The sequence below is a fragment of the Hevea brasiliensis genome, chromosome 13, assembly GCF_030052815.1.
Source record: "Hevea brasiliensis isolate MT/VB/25A 57/8 chromosome 13, ASM3005281v1, whole genome shotgun sequence".
Taxonomy (NCBI): Eukaryota; Viridiplantae; Streptophyta; class Magnoliopsida; order Malpighiales; family Euphorbiaceae; genus Hevea; species Hevea brasiliensis.
Window position 1 is genome coordinate 70,542,080 of NC_079505.1, and position 23,904 is coordinate 70,565,983.

The window sequence follows — 23,904 nt, forward strand, 5'->3', positions numbered from 1 at the left end:
TAGCTTGTCCACACCAAGAACACCTATGGCAGCCCTTGAATAGCTTCTAAAGCTTTTTCTATTAATTAGAAATTCAAGTTCTGCCTTTTAAGAGATTAGAGATGTAAACAGGACACTAGAAACAATTTCTAGTGTTCTTAATTCAAGAGATTGATGGCTAATCTCTTTGAATTGATGAGAGATGAAGAAGAATAGATGAAAAGCCTCAAAGTGGCGTGACAAAGGAGAGGAGTGGCTGCTGGTTGCTTTTCTTTTCATAACAACACTTTAAATAGCTAGGTTAACACATTAAACCCTTGCCACATGTCACCCTTTGATTAGATCTAGGTTTAAGTGACCCAATCACATTGTGCCAAGTGTCAAACCTATATTTAATCTTGATTTTAATCATCTTACATGATTAAAAAACATTTGGCAAGCTTATATGTAATCCCAAGTGTCAACATCTCATGGTGCCACGTGTCACACTGTGAAATGACTAAAATGCCCCTGTGTCTTAATTTTGAGTTCTCAACCCAAAATAATTATTTTTCTTATTCTAATTAATTTATATCAAATATAAATTAATTAATTAATCTCTATTAATTAATTTCTCATTAATTAAATTCATATTTAAACACTTTAAATATAAATTTAACTTATACTATACATCCAATAATCTAGATTTGGTTTCAAGTCATGCTAGGGACTTTGCAATTTAATTACAAACCAAACCTATTTAATTAATCAATTAAACTCTTTAATTAATTAATTAAATCATATTTAAATAGGTGATAAGTTGTGTATGTATGTGACTTACTAGGCTCATCACTAATTGGCAATGAGACATGATATCAACTCTTAATATCATCAGAACTCTTTCTTACCATAAATGATTTCTCTAAATCATTTTATGAACCTCATAGACCATGGTTAACACCTAGCATAGCATGCCATAGCCACCCAATTAGTAATAAGGTTTACCTTAAATGAACCTATAATCATATGTTACCATGCACTAGAATCTCTCTGTTACAAAATTCTAACTCAAGCTGGAGTCATGGTTTATGTTAAACTCCATTTGCTATGAATATTATGTTCTCTTTTAATTCCAGTTCTTGATTAAAAAGATTTTCTCATCAAAAACTCTTTTCTGAATAAATCTATCTGTCCTGGCCAGGAACTTGAAACATCATGAACAATCAAATGAACATAGGATTTTATCCCTATTTACTTAGAGGAACAGATTCCATCTTGATCAACACCTACCTCCATATATAACTAGTAGGAGCCAACAGATGCCCATATACCCATACATAGTACAAGTATGAAAGCAGTATCAAACTCAAACTACCTATATACAAGATAACTGCTATCTCAGTGTCTAAAGATTATATGCACTGATATGATTTATGACAAAACATTGACAAGAGTAAACTCCATGTGCTTGTCATAAGTGTCACTGGTTCGGCCTACTTATCATTTATAAGTGCCTATCATATTTGTTATATGGCATGAGACTCACCATTCCATCTTATTTATATCTCATATAAATAACTTGGGAATAAATATGAATACAATCTTTCTGGATAAGTCATGTCCTTATTATGAAGTATCCTCGATTGTGAACCTGTTTATAATACTTTGTGCTAGAAATATTGTCACTCATATTCCTAACAACTTAAGAATAATATTTCTAACAAAATATCAATGGACCTTTTCCATTACACATAAATATATTATGTAAACGGAACAGTGGAAATGCCTTTTATTAATAAAATATGTACAAGATACATACTAAATGATATGCTCTAGGACATACTACTAACAATCTCCCACTAGCACTAGAGCCATTCATTACAATATCTTAGACCTATCTTCTCAAGATGTCAGTCTAACTGAGTCTGTGACATAGGCTTAGTGAATGAATCAGCTGGATATTCAGCTGATGCTATTTTCTGCATGGCTACATCGCCTCGCCCAACTATTTCTCTGATAATGTGGTAGCGCCTTTCTATGTGTTTGGATTTCTGGTGAGACCTTGGTTCCTTAGCTCAGATGATCGCTCCATTGTTGTCACGCAGTAGTGGAACTACTGACTCAATGGAAGGAACTCTGTAAGTTCGTCACGAACTTCTTTATCTAAACAACTTCCTTTGCGAGATCGATGCAAAGAATATACTCGACCTACTGTAGTGGAATCTGTAGTCATGCTTTGTTTGGAACTCTTCCAACTGACTGCATCTCCATTACAAATGAACACATATCCAGAGGTAGACTTTCTATCATCGATATCTGATTGGAAATCAGAATTAGTATAACCATCCAATTGTAAGTCTCCACCTCCATAAATCAAGAATAAATCCTTAGTTCTTCTCAAGTACTTAAGGATATTCTTGACAGCTATCCAGTGTTCCAAACTTGGATTGGATTGATACCTGCTAGTCAAACTAACAGCATATGCGATATCCAGCCTAGTACACAACATTGCATACATTAAACTTCCAATAGCCGAAGCATATGAAATCCTAGCCATCTTATCTCTTTCTTCAAGTGTCTTTGGAGACATCTCTTTAGAAAGGTAGATACCATGTCTCACTGGTAACAATCCTCTCTTGGAATCAAGCATGTTAAACCTCTTTAACACCTTTTCCAAGTATAGACTTTGGGATAAACCAATTATTCTTTTCGCTCTATCTCTATATATTCGAATTCCAAGAATATAGGTTGCCTCCCCTAAGTCTTTCATGGAGAATGTATTTGACAACCATACCTTTGTAGTTGTCAACATACCTGTATCATTACCCATCAACAGTATGTCATCCATATATAAGACAAGGAAAGTGATAGCACTGTCACTAACCTTCTTATATACACATGGCTCATCCTCATTTTTGATAAAACCAAAGGATTTAATGGCTTCATCAAAACGGATGTTCCAACTCCTCGAAGCTTGTTTCAACCCATAAATGGATCGCTTTAGTTTGCATACCTTGGAACCATCTTGGGATTCAAAACCCCTAGGTTGTTCCATAAAAATGTTTTCTTCAATGTATCCATTGAGAAGCTGTTTTGACATCCATCTGCCAAATCTCATAATCATAGTATGCAGCTATTGCCAATAAAATCCTAATTGATTTAAGCATGACAACATGTGAGAAAATCTCCTCATAGTCGACTCCTTGCCTTTGGCGAAACCCTTTCGCTACTAGCCTTGCCTTATAGGTCTCTACCTTTCCATCAGAACTAATTTTCTTCTTGAAAACCCATTTGTTCCCTATAGGTGCAATACCTTCAGGTGGGTCAACAAGATCTCAAACTTGATTCTTATACATGGAATCAATCTCGAATTTCATAGCATCAATCTATTTTGAAGAGTCTATATCTGATATAGCTTCTTCATAGGTAAGTGGATCATCTCCATGACCCACTTCTCCATGAATAGACAACTCTTGTTCTTCTTCATGAAGAAAACCATATCTCACTGGTGGGTGAGAGACCCTAGTTGTTCTACGAGGAATAGCTGTAGATGTTTCATCAACGGGTATAGGTTAACTAGATGGATCTATATCCATCTGATCTGTTGGTTGGTCAGAATTCTCCAATTCTAACTGTATTTGCCTTCCTTTGCCTCCTTCTTGAACAAACTGTTGTTCAAGAAATGTGGCATCTCTACTTATCACAACCTTTTGTGAAGTAGACAAATAAAATTAATATCCAAAACTATCTTTTGGATATCCAACAAATCGACCCTTTTCTGATCTGGTCTCCAATTTATCAGTGTTCAGCTTTTTGATATAAGCTGGACAACCTCAAATCTTAACATGCTTAAGACTTGGTTTTCTTCCATGCCATATCTCATAAGGTGTGGAAGAAACTGATTTTGATAGAATCCTATTCAGAATATACAAAGCTGATTCTAATGCAAATCCCCAAAAGAAGATTGGCATATTAGTATAGCTCATCATACTACATACCATATCCAATAGGGTACGATTTCTCCTTTCAGATACACCATTCAGCTGTGGCATTCCTGGAGGAGTCAGCTGAGAAACAATGCCATGCTCTCTCAAGTATTCATCAAATTCAGTACTCAAATATTCACCTCCACGATCTAATCGAAGAGCTTTAATACTCTTTCCTGTTTGATTTTCTACTTCAGATTTAAATTCTTTAAACTTTTCAAAGGATTCATGTTTGTATTTCATCAAATACAAATACCCAAATCTTGATTTATCATCAGTAAAGGTAATAAAATATAAAAACCGCCTCTAGTCATTTCCTTAAATGGACCACATACATCACTATGTATTAGCTCCAAAATATTTTTAGCTCTTAGCCCTTGTCCAACAAAGGTTGATCTAGTCATTTTGCCCTGAAGGCAAGATTCACAAGTTGGAGTAGGCTCAGAGCCCAATGAGGATAGAATCCCCATTTTCTCCAGTTTTGCAATCCTATCTTCTGCAATATGACATAACCTTAAGTGCCAAATATATTTTGAACTTGAGTTGGTTTTTACCATGGCATTGCATTCATTTAGATTGCTATACTCTGGCCAGTGGAAACACTTTCTTACTGGCAATGGAAACACTTTCCTGTTGGCAATGGAAACACTTTCCTTTACCTTTGTCAGCTTTGGTCTTCCCTTTCTGTTTAGCTATTTTCTTGGAAGGACCAGGAATCTGAGGTTTCTTTTTCTTATTGCCCTCCTTCTTGTTGGACTTTCCAGCAGAAGAAGATGCAATCAAAGCTACCTCTTTTCCTTTATTGCCCGGCATATTCTTTTGAGCAATAACCAGCATGTTGAGTAAACCAGCTAAGGTGCATTCCTGTTTAGTCATATGGAAATTTGTCACAAAGTTCCCAAAAGACTCAGGAAGGGACTGAAGGTTCTAATCCGTCTGTAGTTGGAAATCCATGTTGAAGTCAAGATGTTCCAACTGCTCAATCAGCCGAATCATCTTGTGGACACGATCTCCAATATTCTGTCCCTCAGACATCCTCATGCGGAACAGCTGCCTAGATATCTCATACCTAGCATTCCTACTGTGCTCACCATACAACTCTTGTAGGTGAAAGAGGATCTCACTCGCACTCAACATGTTCTCATGCTGCTTTTGTAACTCATTACTCATGGAAGCAAGCATGTAACACTTAGCTCTCATATCATACTCCTTCCACTTATCCAAAGTTTTATGTTCCTCTTGTGTGGCCTCTGGAGGTAAGGGACCAGGAACATTTGAATCTAGAACATATCCTATATGTTCAAGATTCAGGACAAGTTTCAAATTTCTTAGCCAATCAGACAGATTAGGTCCTGTCAACCTATTGTGATCAAGTATGCTTGCAAGGATATTGGATGGTGGTGGTTGTTCTGTGCTCATTATTATCAGAAAATTAATTGTAGAAATAACCAGATTAATTAGTAAATGTATCATGTAATTAACCAAAATGATTATGGTCTTTTAATCAAATTGGTCCTCCCACTAACTTAGCGAATCCTACACTTCCAAAGTAGAAAACGGAAATCCTAGTTGGATGGATTTCTAGTGGGTGATTGAATTCTTATAATTCTATTGATCATCCTCAGGTACATCCATTATTGGAATTACAATAAACTATAAGTGAGCAACTCCTTGCCCATCACATCTCATGTGAAGTTCAATCCTTTACCTAGCCCCTAATGCTCAAAATTTCAGGTACATCCATTATTGACTTATCTTGCATTAGTTAAGTTGATCCCATTGAGCCAGTAATTATGCAAATAATTTTAATGTCCTCAGGTACATCCAATATTGGCCACCAAACTATTTACATATTTACAACATCTCATGCTTAACAATTATTCTTAAGAAAATCTCTTAAATTAATTGTATCTTATGCAACTATTTAAAATTTCTTAAAATAATTGCCCCAATGGAGGGTCTATGTTATAATTACTTTAATTATAGTATTTCCAACTTAATCATTTGTTTGGAAGATTTTATGGTCATTCTAATTACTATTAAGGTCTCACTTTGCACATTATCCAATTAGCATGCATATATCATATAATAGCATACATTTCCATACATCTCATGCATTCATGGATAAGCAATAAATATGGTATGATCATGGACTTTCTAAGGGACTTAATTCTGAGCCACCAAGAATTGAATCAGGGCATTCCTAGGTGCATTTCATTCATTCATTTTACAAGAGTTACTGAAGGAGTACATAATCAACACTTGATCTTGAATTCCTCCCACTGGTCCCACCAATGCTCTTGACCTCCTTGAACTTCTTGCAATCCAATATTACATAGTAATCCTTGGCATACCAAGGCGAATTTACAAGAACTTAAATAAATGAAATTACAACCCAAAAATTATTACAAACTTAATAATACATGCCCAAAATAAATTAAAATAAATAAATTAATTTACAATCCCAAAGAAACATGAAAGAAATAAATCCAATCACATTGGTCTTTTATAGTCCATGATCATCCATCATGCATATCACTATTTAACAATTAAATAAAACATACATACTTAAATTAAATTGAATATCTCATATTCAACTTAAAAATCCAGATTTGAATATGATTCAAATAAATTTAAAAATTCAGATTTGAATCTCATTCAAATAAATTTAAAAATTCAGATTTGAATCACATTCAAACAACTTTAAAAATTCAAATTTGAATCACATTCAAACATTTTTTAAAAAATCAGATTTGAATCACATTCAAACATTTTTAAAAAAATCATATCTGAATTTTATTCAATCAATTTTAAAAAATCAGATTTAAATATGATTCAAACAACTTTAAAAATTTAGATTTGAATCACATTCAAACAACTTTTAAAATTCAGATTTGAATCACATTCAAACAATTTTTAAAATTCTGATTTGAATCATAATTTAATTGTGTGATAAAAATTCTAATTAAACAATTTAATTAGACATAAAATGGATCTTAGATCATACAATAATTTCACATTCACCATTCATTTACCTTTGCACACCATTGTGGTGCATCAACCATGCACACCATTGTGGTGCATCAAATATGCCGCCACCTTGCTTTGCAACCAGCAATGAACTTTTGATCTCATGATCAAACACACAATTAAATCATATAATCAACAATCTAAATGGTAAATATAGTGGCTCTGATACCAATTGAAGGAACGGAAGCGTGAAAAATATAAGTTTATACCATTGAATTCAAAAATTTTCACCTAGGGTCACATGCATCATGCAAGATTTATTTTTATCTATTTGATTTCAATGATAAACAACATATTAAAACTCTTTTAATATGTTTTTGGATCTGTATTTGCCATTTAAGATTTTAAAATTAATCAGATTAATTTTAGAACCCTAGATTAAATCAAGAACGATTACACTAACCTCTTGATGCATCAGTGCGGCATATGCCGTCTTTGAGATTCGTCTTCAGGATACCAGATGTTGTCCCTCTAGCTTGTCCACACCAAGAACACCTATGGCAGCCCTTGAATAGCTTCTAAAGCTTTTTCTATTAATTAGAAATTCAAGTTATGCCTTTTAAGAGATTGGAGATGTAAACAGGATACTAGAAATAATTTCTAGTGTTTTTAATTCAAGAGATTGATGGATAATCTCTTTGAATTGATGATAGATGAAGAAGAATAGATAAAAAGCCTCAAAGTGGCATGACAAAGGAGAGGAGTGGCTGCTGGTTGCTTTTCTTTTCATAACAACACTTTAAATAGCTAGGTTAACACATTAAACCCTTGCCACATGTCACCCTTTGATTAGCTCTAGGTTTAAGTGACCCAATCACATTATGCCAAGTGTCAAACCTACATTTAATCTTGATTTTAATCATCTTACATGATTAAAAAATATTTGGCAAGCTTATGTGTAATCCCAAGTGTCACCATCTCATGGTGCCACGTGTCACACTGTGAAATGACCAAAATGCCCCTGTGTCTTAATTTTGAGTTCTCAACCCAAAATAATTATTTTTCTTCTTCTAATTAATTTATATCAAATATAAATTAATTAATTAATCTCTATTAATTAATTTCTCATTAATTAAATTCATATTTAAACACTTTAAATATAAATTTAACTTATACTATACATCCAATAATCTAGATTTAGTTTCAAGTCATGCTAGGGACTTTGCAATTTAATTGTAAACCAAACCTATTTAATTAATCAATTAAACTCTTTAATTAATTAATTAAATCATATTTAAATAGGTGATAACTTGTGTATGTGTGTGACTTATTAGGCTCATCACTAATTGGCAATGAGACATGATATCAACTCTTAATATCATCAGAACTCTTTCTTACCATAAATGATTTCTCTAAATCATTTTATGAACCTCATAGACCATGGTTAACACCTAGCATAGCATGCCATAGCCACCCAATTAGCAATAAGGTTTACCTTAAATGAACCTATAATCATATGTTACCATGTACTAGAATCTCTCTGTTACAAAATTCCAACTCAAGCTGGAGTCATGGTTTATGTTAAACTCCATTTGCTATGAATATTATGTTCTCTTTTAATTCCAGTTCTTGATTAAAAAGATTTTCTCCTCAGAAACTCTTTTTCAATAAATCTATATGTCTGGCCAGAACTTGAAACATCAAGAACAATCAAATGAACATAGGATTTTATCCTATTTACTTAGAGGACAGATTCCATCTTGATCAACACCGCCCATATATAACTAGTAGGAGCCAACAGATGCCCATATACCCATACAAGATAAGTATGAAAGCAGATCAAACTCAAATTACCTATATACAAGATAATCGTGCTATCTCAAGTCTAAAGATTGTATGCACTGATATGATTTATGACAAAACATTGACAAGAGTAAACTCCATGTGCTTGTCATAAGTGTCACTGATTCGGCCTACTTATCATTTATAAGTGCCTATCATATTTGTTATATGGCATGAGACTCACCATTCCATCTTATTTATATCTCATATAAATAACTTGGGAATAAATATGAATACAATCTTTCTGGATAAGTCATGTCCGTCTTATGAAGTATCCTCGATTGTGAACCTGTTTATGATAATTTGTGCTAGAAATATTGTCACTCATATTCCTAACAACTTAAAAATAATATTTCTAACAAAATATCAATGGACCTTTTCCATTACACATAAATATATTATGTAAACGGAACAGTGAAAATGCCTTTTATTAATAAAATATGTACAAGATACATACTAAATGATATGCTCTAGGGCATACTACTAACAATGCTTTCCTTATTTATAATTTTAATATATATTCATGGCTCTAATTAATTAAATAAAATATATATTTTATTAAATGTAAATCTCATATTTCTGTGGAAACCCATATATATTTATTATTTATTATTATTTTATTTTAATTAGCTAACAATAATTTAATATATTTATAAAAAAATATTTTATTAGAAGGCCTGCTTATATATATATATATATATATATATATATATATATATATATATATATATATATATATATTATTTTTGAAATTAAATATATATCTACAATCTGAACAACCCAATTCAATAATAATTCTTATCCCATTCTATACCTAATAGAACTCTTCAAATATATATACTTTAATCATCTCTTTCTGCTAAACTTTGCTCTTAAGCTTGTTTATCACCTCATTTTTCTACCAAATACTCTCAACAGATATTTTATCATCGTTTATTTATTGTTATATATATATATATATATATATATATATATATATATATATATATATATATATATATATATAATTTACAATTTATAATCTGATGTGCGCAGAGAATTTATAAATTCTTACTTCTCTATTCATTACCTTGGATTCTATTTTCAAGGTAAAAATTATCTTTCTTTGTTCAATAATAGGTGAATTTAATTTAATTTTCTTTCTTTGATCTGTTACAACTACTCTAGAAATTCATTTTTTTTCTTTGATCATTGGTATTGAATTGGGCTGATCATTATTACTGTTGAACAATAGCTGATTTTTATTAAAAAAAAAGAATATATAAAACGTTTCCTCTTTGCCGATACTTGTGATATATATATATATATATATATATATATATATATATATATATATATATATATATATGTGTGTGTGTGTGTGTGTGTGTGTGTGTGTGTGTGTGTGTGTGTGTGTGTGTGTGTGTGTGTGTTATTTTATTTTATTATTATTATTTGATATTTTTTTTTAATATTTTGAGTGTGTACGAGATTTAAATATTTAATCTGTCAGTTGAAATTATCTCCCTTCCATTGAAAATAACTATTGTCTTGGAGATTCCAGGTGAGTGGTAATTATAGTACATGGCACCATTTTAGTCATTTTAAAATTTTTTAGCATTAAATTTGTTATTAAATGAAATTTTAAATCAATATTTTAACAATTATTTTATATGTAATTTTCTAGAGTTTTACTTTATTATTGAATTTTATTCCGATTTAATTAAATAATTAATTTTATCAATTATCTCTGCATTAGAGCCATTAGGATTCCGGAAACAGGTCTTTGATATCTTTATATTGATTGATATCTGACTATAAAACTTACCGATGTGTTACATTGAATTTATTCGAGATTAATTTGATCTTATTGACTCTCTAAAATTATTGAAATAAACTATTGGATTGCACTATCAGTTATTATTTGCTATCTGAAATTTTTTTGTTGATTTTGATCGATTTGTACAAATTAATTTTCTGTTTTGAATTGCTACCTGTGCCCAGTATCTGTATCTGTTATCTGGCCCCACCGTGTGGACTATCACGGTATTAGGTTGCATTATTGAGTCATGCATCATTACAATTTATGGTTTGCATGAGTATCATATGCATTGATATCTGTGAAGGAGGAGGAAGGTATCTAATATCTAGTAGCGCGCTTACCATCTAGCCTTTGGTGATGTAGGGTATCATCACCCTGATGTACTGTACTATAAAATTTTATTAAATGATTTTCTTTTATATATATTTTTTATGAAATTATTTTATTAATGATTTTGATAGCATGAGCATGATTTTATTGAATAGAAAATTTATTGTGAAATTAATCAAGCGTCCGCCTGTTCCTGTTCTGTTGTATGCTATAATTATTATTCACTGAGCATTAGCTCAAACCACGTTTTCTCTGTTTGTTATCTGTTTCAGATCAGTAAAATTATGTAGCTGATTCAAATATATCTGTTTCAGATCAGTAGAATTCTGTAGCTGATTCAAATATTCAGTCCATTTTCTAGAGAAAGACAATCTTTGATTTATTCTCATGGTATGCCGAATTTTTGTTTCTTCGAGCTAATAATTAGTTTAGTTTATTGAACAGTTTAAGTTTTCATTTAAAATCTGTAGAGATTCCGCAGTTTACTTATGGGATATTTATGATGTTTATTCAGTATTTTATTTATTTAGATTTTATTTATTTTTTTGGGATTAGTAAGTGACAATATATTTATTCAAGATACTCTGATAAGGCTTGCATGATTTAATAATACTTAAATTATGCGCCGGTCGCGACATAGAATTTTGGGTCTTGACAATTTCAAATTCTATTATCCAAATATAAGTCAATAAATTTTAATTTTTAAATACATATTAAATAGAAATTTATTAACAAGTTAATAAATAAATTATTATTTTAAAAAAAGTCAAATATTTTTTTTAAATTAAAACAAATGAAAATGAAAAGTAAATAATAAAGAGTATTTTTTTTCAATTGATTTAATACTTCCAATTACAGTTAACAATATTCCATTGGATTCCTTATTACCAAAACAAAATTCTTCCATTGGATTCCCAAACTCAAAAGCTTGGCAACCAAATTTTCAAATTTTAAATGAATTTACCAGATTAAGGTGTGGTTTAGCATAAATGGATTTTATAAAATTTTGTGAAATTAATTTATAAATATAAAATTAAAATATTTGATTTAAATGAAACTTCATTTACAATTCTTAATAATTAATTCAATAAATTTTCTTATAAACAAATTAAATTTTATTAAAATTGATAAAATTTATAAATAAATTTCAAACTTAAATTTATGTATATTTTAAATGATAAAATTACACTATCTTATTAGATATTATTCTATTTTATTTTTTCTTTTAATTTACTTTCTCTCATTTTATTTATATAATAGAATATAGTTAGTATGAATAGACATTGATATAGACATTAACAGAAGCAGACAAAGATACAAACATGGATACATACAGATACAAGCACAAACACAAAAAGATATATATATATATATATATATATATATATATATATATATATATATATATATATACATGATCACGGACACAAATATAGATAGACATAAAGACAAATATAGATATACACAAATATACAGATAGACATATACAAAGACTTTGATAAAAATAGGCACATACATAAACACACACACAAACATTGACACAAATTAAGCAGACATAGATAGAGACAAGAATAAAGACAAACAAATACAAACATAGATATCGATAAAAAGATAGACGCAAATAGATATAAATATAAACATGCACAAATATAGATAGATAAATACACACCCAAATAGATATAAACACAAATATGCACAAATATAGACAGACAAACATAAATATAGACATAGACAGATGCAAACATATGCAAACAAACACAGACTGAGACAAGCACAAATCTGACATAAATAGACTTGCATCACAAATAAAAATAAAAAAAAAGAAACAAATAGATACAGACACATACAAACACAAACATAAATATAAACATAAACAAACATACATGAATAGATATAAATATGGAAATAAATATAAAGACAGATAGATACAGATATATATAGACATAGACTGACTGACACATACAGAAATATAGACGCAAATACAAATATAGATATAGACATATAAAGGCGTAGACAAATAGACACAGACACAAATATAAACACAAACATAGATATAAATTAACATAAACAGATAGACAATAATAGTTATATATGTATAGAGAGAGAGAAAGAGAGAGAGACACATACAAACATCTATAAATAGACACAGACACAAATATAGATACAGACATAAATTGACGTAGATATATACAAATGTAAATAGATAGACACAAATACAATTATAGACATAGATAAACACAAACATAAAACATAGATAAATAGACACATCATAAACAAATGACATTATAATTATTTTAAATGGTCATATTTTTAATTAAAAAAGAGAGAAGAAAAAGTATGTAATAATATGTAAAAAAAGATATTTTACAAAAAATAACATTTTAAATTAAAATCTTAATTTATATTCAACATAAAATTTATTTTATTTAAAATGAATTTTATATTTAATATAAAATATATTAAATAAATAAAATTATTTATAAATAAATTTTATGATAAATTTTATTTATAAATTAAATAAATTTTATTGTAGTGCTGAACTACATAGAATTTAACAAAATGAGTTCATTTAAAATTTTTATGAAAATCTACCTGAAAAATTGTCGTTATTTTTGACTTTTCAACTTTCATAAACAGAAACACAAGACAAATATAAATAGAAGGAATTTCTAAGAAAAACTTGGAATATTGACTTTTTTTTCAATTATTATTGCTATTCGTACAATTCTCAAATAAAAAGTACTTGACTTTATTAATTGGATTGTTTGATCATTCCCGTCAATTCGATTGGTTAGATAAAAATATGACATCACCTTGATATCATGCATGTCACAAGTACAATTTTATTTTATTTATAAAGAATAAAATATATAAAATTAAGAATATAATATAAAAATCTAAAATCAATTTTGAACATATTAATATAATCATCAAGAGCTTGAAGAAGTTATTAAGTGTATTCTATATATATATATATATTATTTTTTATAATTATATAAAATTTATTTTTTATATTATAAAAAAATTTTTTTTTATAAAAGAATAAACACTATTTTTTAATATTCAAAATGTATCTAATAGTTAATATAAGAAGTTTATAAAGCAATCAACAAATCTGTTTCATTTTATTTTAAAAAATGAAATGCAGTTTCACAAATATAGATAGACATAAAGACAAATATAGATATATACAAATATACAGATAGACATATACATAGACTTTGATAAAAATAGGCACATACATAAACACACACACAGACAGGCATAGATATTGACACAAATTAAGCAGACATAGATAGAGACAAGAATAAAGACAAACAAATACAAACATAGATATCGATAAAAAGATAGACGCAAATAGATATAAATATAAACATGCACAAATATAGATAGATAAATACACACCCAAATAGATATAAACACAAATATGCACAAATATAGACAGACAAACATAAATACAGACATAGACAGACGCAAACATATGCAAACAAACACAGACTGAGATAAGCACAAATCTGACATAAATAGACTTGCATCACAAATACAAATAAAAAAAAAGAAACAAATAGATACAGACACATATAAACACAAACATAAATATAAACATAAACAAACATATATGAATAGACATAAATATAGAAATAAATATAAAGATAGATAGATACAGACATATATGGACATAGACTGATTGACACATGCAGAAATATAGACGCAAATACAAATATAGACATAGACATATAAAGGCATAGACAAATAGACACAGACACAAATATAAACACAAACATAGATATAAATTAACATAAACAAATAGACAATAATAGCTATATATGTATAGAGAGAGAGAAAGAGAGAGAGAGAGAGACACATACAGACATCTATAGACAGACACAAACACAAATGTAGATACATACATAGATTGATGTAGATATATACAAATGTAAATAGATAGACACAAACACAATTATAGACATAGATAAACATAAACATAAAACATAGATAAATAGACACATCATAAACAAATGACATTATAACTATTTTAAATGGTCATTTTTTTAATTAAAAAAGAGAGAAGAAAAAGTATGTAATAATATATAAAAAAAGATATTTTACAAAAAATAACATTTTAAATTAAATTCTTAATTTTTATTCAACATAAAATTTATTTAATTTAAAATGAATTTTATATTTAATATAAAATATATTAAATAAATAAAATTATTTATAAATAAATTTTATGATAAATTTTATTTATAAATTAAATAAATTTTATTGTAGTGCTGAACTACATAGAATTTAACAAAATGAGTTCATCTAAAATTTTTATGAAAATCTACCTGAAAACTTGTCGTTATTTTTTGACTTTTCAACTTTCATAAACAGGAACACAAGACAAATATAAATAGAAGGAATTTCTAAGAAAAACTCGGAATATTGACTTTTTTTTTCAATTATTATTGCTATTCGTACAATTCTCAAATAAAAAGTACTTGACTTAGACAAGTTCAGATTGAATGACTTTATTAATTGGATTGTTTGATCATTCCCATCAATTCGATTGGTTAGATAAAAATATGACATCACCTTGATGTCATGGCATGTCACAAGTATAATTTTATTTTATTTATAAAGAATAAAATATATAAAATCAAGGATATAATACAAAAGTCTAAAATCAATTTCGAACGCATCAATGCAATCATTAAGAAGTTGAAGAAGTTATTAGCCGTATATTTATCATTTTTTATAATTACATAAGATTTATTTTTTATATAAAAAAAATTTATTTTTCTGTCAAAAAAAAAATTATTTTCTAATATTCACATTTAATAGTTAGTGTAAGAAGTTGATAAAGCAATCCATAAAACTGTTTCATTTTATTTTTAAAAATGATTTTAACCGTTGTAGTTTTTCTGGTTCACTATTGTAAATGCTATTTAAAAATTTTGTTTAATTATTTTATAATTGTTATAATTAAAATATATAAAATTTCAATTTAAACTAAATTTTAATGATATACACTACTATTTTGAATAATAGCTCAAATAACAATATCAATGATCAACCTTGTACTAAGTTGAATTGGAATATTAAGAAGCTTCTTGTGTATAGATGTAAATTTTAATAATGATTATTTGAATTTGGCATTGTGTTGAAATTTTATAACTTATCATTTCACACAATTCAAAATCTCTAATAGTTTCAAATGCAAGCCTGTCCAAATTAAGCTTAGTTATTTGTTCATAGTTTTATTGGTCAAACCAATTAATTTGATTTAATTTTTAAAATAATTTTATAAGAGTGTGCCGCCTAATTAAATACGGATATATTAAAAAAATTGTCATATAACACAATTTTTATTTTTATTTTTATATATTTTATATAATAATTAATTATCTCATTAAAAATTATTTTTTTTATCTAAAAATTTTTAAATTTCAACTATTAAAATCTTATCTCGTACAAAAATATATTACTAGTTATTTAAAATTCTTTTTACTATATTTTTGAAAAGTTTAAAATTTTTAAATTTCTATGGATTATAATATCTTTAAAAATTAACATTTTAACTACATTTTTATTAAATTAAAGAAAGAGTAAATTATTTTTTAAAAAAAATTATATTAATATATGCATATTTATATTTAAATAACTATTCACTAAAAGATTATTTACAAAATTTAAGCATTTATTTTAAAACATTTCTTATTATATTTAAAATTTATAAATATTAATAATGATATTAAAAAAATTGTCACCTGTCATGTGAATTTTTTTACTTTATTTATTCTTTTATTGATATATATTAAATAATTTAAAAATAATATATTGATCAATTTATTTATTTATTTATTAATAATTGAAACAAAATTATAATTAAATAAGAATTTTATTATTAATATTTCTTAATATAATTATGAAAATATGAAATATAAAACTAATAAATTATGTTATTAAATTAAAAAAAAAACTATGCAACGCGGTATCTATAAAATTAAAGATTATAAACAGAAAATTTAACTTAGTGATTAAATAAATAAAATTAATTTTTTTTTATAAAAGTAACATTTTAATTCTTAAATTTAGTTATACAAATGAGAAAAAAAAAACCTATTTTAAGCTTCAATCCACTCATTTTGTTAAAAAATTATATAATAAAATTAATATATGCATAATAGTTTTATTATAATTATTGATTATGATGTAGATCTCACCATAATCAATAATTTTATTAAATCATTGTATGTACAACAGTTCTATCGAATAAAAATTTTATAAGGCTGGGGAACTCAATCTAATTAATTTTTTTAATTAGGTCTAATACTTTTTTTTCAAGTTAGGTCTAATAGACTTTGGACCAAACTTTCCATACTTTCTAAACCCATCAGTATTTTATTAGACAAGCCATATATTTAGACTCATAACCATTCTGGTTAAACACTGAATTTTGGAATCAAATTCACAGCACGTTTTTTTTTTTTTTTTTTGAGGGCTACATATGTTCCTAAAATTAATTCATAGTTAATTAATTTTATGATAAAAAGTCGTTTGCTTATAAAAATTAATGTAGATGAAGAAATTAATAAAATTTTGTCGAAACATCAATTTTCTAGTTCTTGCCATGCAAGTTAGTTCGTATTTTCTTGAATTGATCTTTCTACGTCTCCAACTCATAATTTCAAGAAACTCCATCTAGATAAGCTTGACCTGCTCTCTCCCACCATCGGACATGAAAAAGTTTTCTACCTTCATGCATTCACATCCATCCTTCCATCTCTTCACATACTATAAATAGGGGAAAGCCCATCCATGAGCACTCACTTCCACAAAGAAATCAATCATCTAGAGAGAGATATCATGGGTTTTTCCTGTTCAAGATTTCCTTCAATGTTTCCATTTCTTTTTGTTCTTCTGTTGTCTTTCTCATGGGCAACTTCAGCTCATACCCATGAAGATTTTCTTGAATGTCTTCGTCTTCAATCTGAAGACTCTGCGTCTATTTCCAAGCTCATTTACACTCCAATCAATTCCTCCTATTTGTCTGTCTTGCAGTTCTCAATCCAAAACCGTCGGTTCAACACGACCACAACGCCAAAACCTCTTGTTATTGTCACCCCTTTGAATGTTTCCCACGTCCAAGCTGCCGTCTCTTGTTCTCAGAAGCATGGCATGCACATTAGAGTTCGAAGCGGTGGCCATGACTATGAAGGTCTTTCCTACGTTTCTGTACTCCCATTTGTCATTATTGATCTCATCAATCTTCAGTCTGTCACTGTTGATGCAACCAACAACACTGCATGGGTTGAAGCTGGTGCAACTAATGGCAAACTTTACTATTCAATTGCTCAGAAAAGTAGAACTCTTGGATTTCCGGCAGGCGTTTGCCCTACCGTAGGTCTTGGAGGGCACATTAGCGGTGGAGGGTATGGCTTGTTGTTGCGTAAATATGGCCTTGCAGCAGATAATGTAATTGACGCCCAGTTGATTGATGTTAATGGCAGAATCCTCGATAGAGCTTCAATGGGTGAAGATCTTTTCTGGGCCATTAGAGGAGGTGGAGGAAATACCTTTGGAATTGTTGTTGCATGGAAAGTAAACTTGGTTCCAGTTCCAGCTACCGTGACTGTGTTCACAGTGGAAAAAACCTTGGAACAGAATGCAACCCAACTTGTCAATCGGTGGCAGTATGTGGCAGATAAGCTTCATGAAGATTTGTTCATCCGAGTTATCCTAGAAAGGGTTAATTCTAGCAATCAACAAGGAAAAACAACAATAAGAGCCGCATTTAATTCTTTGTTTCTTGGTGGAGTGGATAGACTTCTTCCACTGATGCAAGAGAGCTTTCCTGAACTGGGTTTAGCGAAAGACGATTGCACTGAAATGAGCTGGATCGAATCCACCCTCTACTTCGCTGGATTCTCAAGAAATACATCCCTGGAGATTTTGCTTAACAGGACTCAACCATCAGTGAGGTTTTTCAAAGCAAAATCTGACTATGTGAAGAAACCTATGCCTGAGGTTGCATTGGAAGGCATATGGGAAAGTCTGTTCCAATTAGAAGTGGGTTCAGGTCAGTTGATCTTTAGTCCTTATGGAGGAAGAATGAGTGAAATTTCAGAGTCCAGCATTCCATTTCCACATAGAGCTGGGAATTTATACAAAATTCAGCACTTGGCTTATTGGGATGAAGAAGGAATTGAGGAATCAAATAGGCACATAAGTTGGATCAGAAGGCTTTACAGTTTCCTGGCTCCCTATGTTTCAAAAAATCCAAGATTAGCATACATCAACTACAGGGATCTTGACATTGGGATCAATAACCAGGGAAACACAAGTTACAAGCAAGCAAGCATTTGGGGTATCAAGTATTTCAAGAGCAACTTTGACAGGTTGGTCCATGTCAAGACCCAAGTTGATCCTTCTAATTTCTTCAGAAACGAACAAAGCATCCCACCTTTCTCAGCTTGATCATCATGATGAAGAAGAAGGATCATGTAAGGTTGAGCAGCCTAATAAGGATGTTAGTGTTCTCTATTGGACATCCATGTGTAGGTTAATAATTGCTATGCGATTCTTTGAATGGAATTAGGTTTCATGAATAATCTAATAAAATTTGATGTAAAAAAATTAAAAAAGAATAAAAATGCATATGTAGAATTTGTAATGAGAAATAAAAGTTTGCTATGGACCCATCTAGACCATAGGATTTCGTGTGTATTTCATAATGTTTTATTGATATTATTTTCTTTTTGATCAGTTCAATCGGGAATTAAATCCATGACTTCGCAATTACGTATAATGGTGCGAGTAAGCATTCCTGTTACATGAATGAAATTTACGTTAAAAAAAATTGAGGGAAGCTTTAAAAGGGATCATTAGATTTACTTGTATAGTATTTCTCATAATTATGTAAAATTTTTATTTAGTATAACTATTATATATACAACAGTTTAATTATAATTATTAATCACGGTGAAACTCACCTTACATATTATAAAAAGAATTTACTTTTCTGTGAAAGATATAACACTTTTTTATTTGTATCGAGAATATTTCTTAATTATTCTTTTTAAAAAAATAAAAAATTAAATATTGAAAAATACATAATTAGATACAGCCGAAAGAAGTTTCTTTTATTTATTGTAATGTAGAGATGCTAATTTTAGGAAGCATGTGTTTTGGTTGGACAGTTTGACTCTTCTCAGGTTTTAGTTAGTTACCTTTTGGCCTTTGGATTTGTAAGAAGCCTAACTATCACCGCCAAAGCACCGTTGGTAGTTATCACTTTCCAATCCCAAATTCCAAGCCTAAATATTTCTCTCAAAATTTCAATATATATGATTACAGTAGATACCTATTTTTTACCCTTTAAATGCATGCTTTGCAGATATAGTGAGAACCTTATATTAAAAATACTATTGAATGAAAAAGATCTTGAAATATTTAGAAACTATGGAAAAATTAGAAAATTAATAAAATAAAATAATTTTTTAGAGAATAATTCGTTTTAATTTATAAAAATAAAAAATTTTATGCTTAAAAAAAGAGTCTAAAGCGTGTATTATTTAATTAAATTTAATTTTATATTTTCTAGACTTCAAATGAGCCTACTTAATAATTAAATAAGTTAAATTAATAAACCAAGCCCATTATTTTTTAATTTTTGGTTAAATTAATAAAAATGAACTTAAATGGACTTTTGGGTTTAATTATTATTTTTTTAAATAACTTTTTCAAGAATTTTAATAAATAAAAAAATAAAAAGAGATTATCTCTTGGTCATGTTCCACCCAGGGATAATTCAAGTTTTTTTTTTCAATTAATTTTTATTTTATTATTTAGATAAGATAAAAAAAAAAAAACAAACATATCTTCTCCCCGTTTCTTAGAAGGGTGTGTGTATATATATATATATAATTTATTTATTTATTTTTTAAATTTTATTTATATTCATTTTTTTTAATTTAATTATGTTAGTTTTTATCTTATCACCTAATCCTATTATAAAATTCATCATTATGATCAGGGTTTTAGAGAGGGGATTAAAGTGGCTGAAATTAAAGAAATTTAGGTTAATTTTTTTCTCATAATTAGTGTGTGAGAGAGAGCTTCTCATTAGAATTTTTTTCCCTCTCCAATTGTACTTACAATCTTTCCCACACATTCGCACAACTGTACCTTAATTCATTTAGTTTGTGTTAATTAATCATTATCAAATTATTTTTTTCTAACATTCCATAGCCTTCCAAGAAGTTAAGGGAGCCTTTCAATTTCAAAGAAATCTATTCCAAGAAAAGATATGTCTAATTGGGCACTCACAACTCCAAATAGTGTATTTTGTCTGTTTTATTACTTTTGAATTTTCATCATGTAAATGCTAAATTTTAGGTTTATTAATAATTTTAATGAATTCATGGGCCTTTTCCACATGGAATAGTCTTTTGAATAAAAAAAAAAAAAACCTTTTCTCTAGCTTTAGATTTTTTTTTTTTTGGTAAGTTGATAATTGATTAAGAACGTTTTCTAGGTTACAAGAATTTGTAAATTCTATTTAAGGGTCTATAATTGTTTGTTTTCCTTCAATTGTTTTGTTTCTCTACTGCCATTTTAGGGCCATTTCATATAATATGCTAACATAGCAAGTTATATCTATACTAAGTACATAGAATATTCTATTGTTATTCTTTTCACTTAGCATTTTATATTTTAAGTGGGGTGTATCAGAGTAGATTATTGACCAAATTTAATTGAATACATGCTAAATTTTTCGCATTTTATAATAATAACTAGTATAATGCTCAATAATTTATAATTTTTATTTTTTAATTTAATTTTTAATTATATTTTAAATAAGGTAAATTATTATTATTAAATTAATTTTAAATTAAAATTTCTCTCTTATTTAATTTAAGTTAATAAATTTTTAGTTATTATAATAATAAAATTTTAATTAATTTATGATATAATTAATTAAAATACCTATTTAAATCTTTTTATATAAATATTAATAGCAGTTTTCATGATTATTTTGTTTAAAATGTAATAAAAGTACTTTATTCAAAAAATAATTTAAATTTCATAAAATAGTTATATTTTATCTCATAATTTATATAAATTAATATTTATTTTTTGTAAATTATAGAAAATACATTAGATTAATTATAAAATAATATTATTTTAAAAATATAATATATTTTGTTATTAATATAATAAAATTATTAAATTACTAATAATGAATTGAATTACTTAATTTTAATAAAAATGATAATATATAACATATTTATTAGTTAAAAATAACATTTTATTATGTTATTTTTAAAAAAATACTATGTTTAAGTGTAATTTTTTTTATTAATTTGATATATTTTCCATAAAACAATTCTCTGACAAAAGTGTTATCAATTGACATAAATTTATAATATAAAATAAATACATTTCACAAATATTAAAATTTTAAAATATCATTATTTTTTATTAATATAATAAATATTAAAAATACATATTATTTTTTAAAATAATTAAATAAATATTAATTAAATATATTTAAATAAATAAATAAATTTTGAGAATGATAATTAATAATTTTAAAAAAATAATAAAAATATTGTGCAATTAAAAAAAAAAAGGTGAAATGAAAATAGTTGGTGAGAGTAGAATACTTAATGTGTATTAAATGTCTCATATAATATACTATGTATAGACAAATAAATGAAAACAATTTAAATAAAAAAATTAATTTATAATTAAATATTATTTAATTAAAAAATAGTAACAAAAGTATTTAAATTTAATTTTTATAATAGTAAAATTAAATGACCATTTTAATTAAATAGCCATAAGTTGATAATAATGATAATAATGATAATAATAATAATAATAATAAGCATTAATTAATCTTAAGAAAGTGAAATAAAAAGAATATTAAATTATTAACATAAAAAATAATATATATTAATTATAAATAAGTCAAATTTTTATATTTTATTTTTATAATTTTATGTAGACTATACATTTTATCTCTTAAATTTTTTTTATAAAGATTTTATAATAAAAATAATAGAAAATATAATAATATAATAAAATTATTTATTGAAGATATGAAATAATTTAAGATTGATTAAATTATATGATAGTTGATTAAGAGATTACAAATTAATGGTTAATTTTTTTTAAACTAATGGCCAACAATGACATTTTATTATTATTATTATTATTATTATTATTATTATTATTATTATTATCATTATTATTATTATGGAGGATAATATGTGATAAATAATATTTTTACATAAATAAATTTATAAAAAAATAATATAAATAATTTTTAAATATTATATTTAATTACAAAATATCTTAATTTTTAAAAAATAAATTTTAAAGAAAATAATAATCTAAATCATAAATGTTAAGGCAGTATTGTAAATAATAACGATAATTAAAAGATAAATAAAAAAATAATAATTAGTATAAAATAGAGATCGCGTGACAAGTTTTTTAAGGGACGTGTCATCTCATTGGGAATACCACTCTACTTTATATATATATATATATATATATATATATATATATATATATATATATATATATATATATATATAATTTTTTTTTTCTTTTTTTTACTTATAAGAAAGAAAAAAACAGATTACAGGGCATTTATGATAGTATTTTTCTTGATATGTCTCTTGGATTCATGCCTAGAATGTACAATGCCCTGTCATTAATTTAGTAATCAAGCATACTATCGTCCTGTTTGAATTAAGGGATATCAGGGGAAGATTAACAAAATAATTTTCGGATAATTAAGCCATAATACCGAAAAATTAAAAAGGAAATTATATTTTATTTAGCAGGATGTGGCTTTTAGACATTTTATTTTTGGAAATAACAGTACAGTATCACCTTTTTGAGAAAGTGAATTTAAGAAAATAAAATGATTTGAGGGATCTGATATCATATTATTTAATTATAAATGAAAGAAACATAAATAAAAATTTGTTTAGAACTTGAAATTATTGTATT

General features: G+C 27.2%; 1 protein-coding gene across 1 annotated transcript; it reads left to right on the forward strand.

The window, feature by feature from the left end:
* Window positions 1-17,690: 17,690 nt before the first annotated feature.
* LOC110655769 (tetrahydroberberine oxidase-like) lies at window positions 17,691-19,394 on the forward strand. Its single transcript, XM_058132184.1, has one exon. The coding sequence runs from the start codon at window positions 17,695-17,697 to the stop codon at window positions 19,351-19,353; it is 1,659 nt and encodes a 552-aa protein (XP_057988167.1). The 5' UTR covers window positions 17,691-17,694; the 3' UTR covers window positions 19,354-19,394.
* Window positions 19,395-23,904: the final 4,510 nt, after the last annotated feature.